This window comes from Bombus impatiens, unplaced genomic scaffold, assembly GCF_000188095.3.
Source record: "Bombus impatiens unplaced genomic scaffold, BIMP_2.2 scf_0548, whole genome shotgun sequence".
Lineage (NCBI taxonomy): Eukaryota > Metazoa > Arthropoda > Insecta > Hymenoptera > Apidae > Bombus > Bombus impatiens.
In genome coordinates this window covers 1,235,521-1,235,738 of record NT_176967.1, presented here as the reverse complement: position 1 = coordinate 1,235,738, position 218 = coordinate 1,235,521, and the positions used below count along the sequence as shown (strand labels likewise).

The 218-nt window shown below is 66.5% G+C and overlaps 1 protein-coding gene across 1 annotated transcript in view; it reads right to left on the bottom strand.

The window, feature by feature from the left end:
• The window catches only part of LOC100745178 (T-box protein H15), a 16,894-nt gene that overhangs the window by 732 nt on the left and 15,944 nt on the right, over nucleotides 1-218 (bottom strand). Inside the window, 1 exon segment of the mRNA XM_033321995.1 lies at nucleotides 1-218. Coding sequence (XP_033177886.1) covers nucleotides 33-218 — 186 coding nt within the window. The 3' untranslated portion in view covers nucleotides 1-32.

The following is a 218-nucleotide window of genomic DNA, read 5'->3' as shown; positions in this document are numbered from 1 at the left end:
GCGGTACGGCGGCGCCGAGGGGAGGACGTCGACTACGACGGCGACATATCCTGGGCGTCTCTTCCGAGACTGTCTGTCGGAGAAGGTGTCGCTCTTCGCGAGGGCGAGGGAGAGAGCGATGGCCCGACCGGGGTGGAGGATTTGGGGGCGGTGGCCACGTGGTACGGAGAGAAACGATGGTGCGCCAGAGCCAAGGCCGATGGATAGAGAGGCCGAGG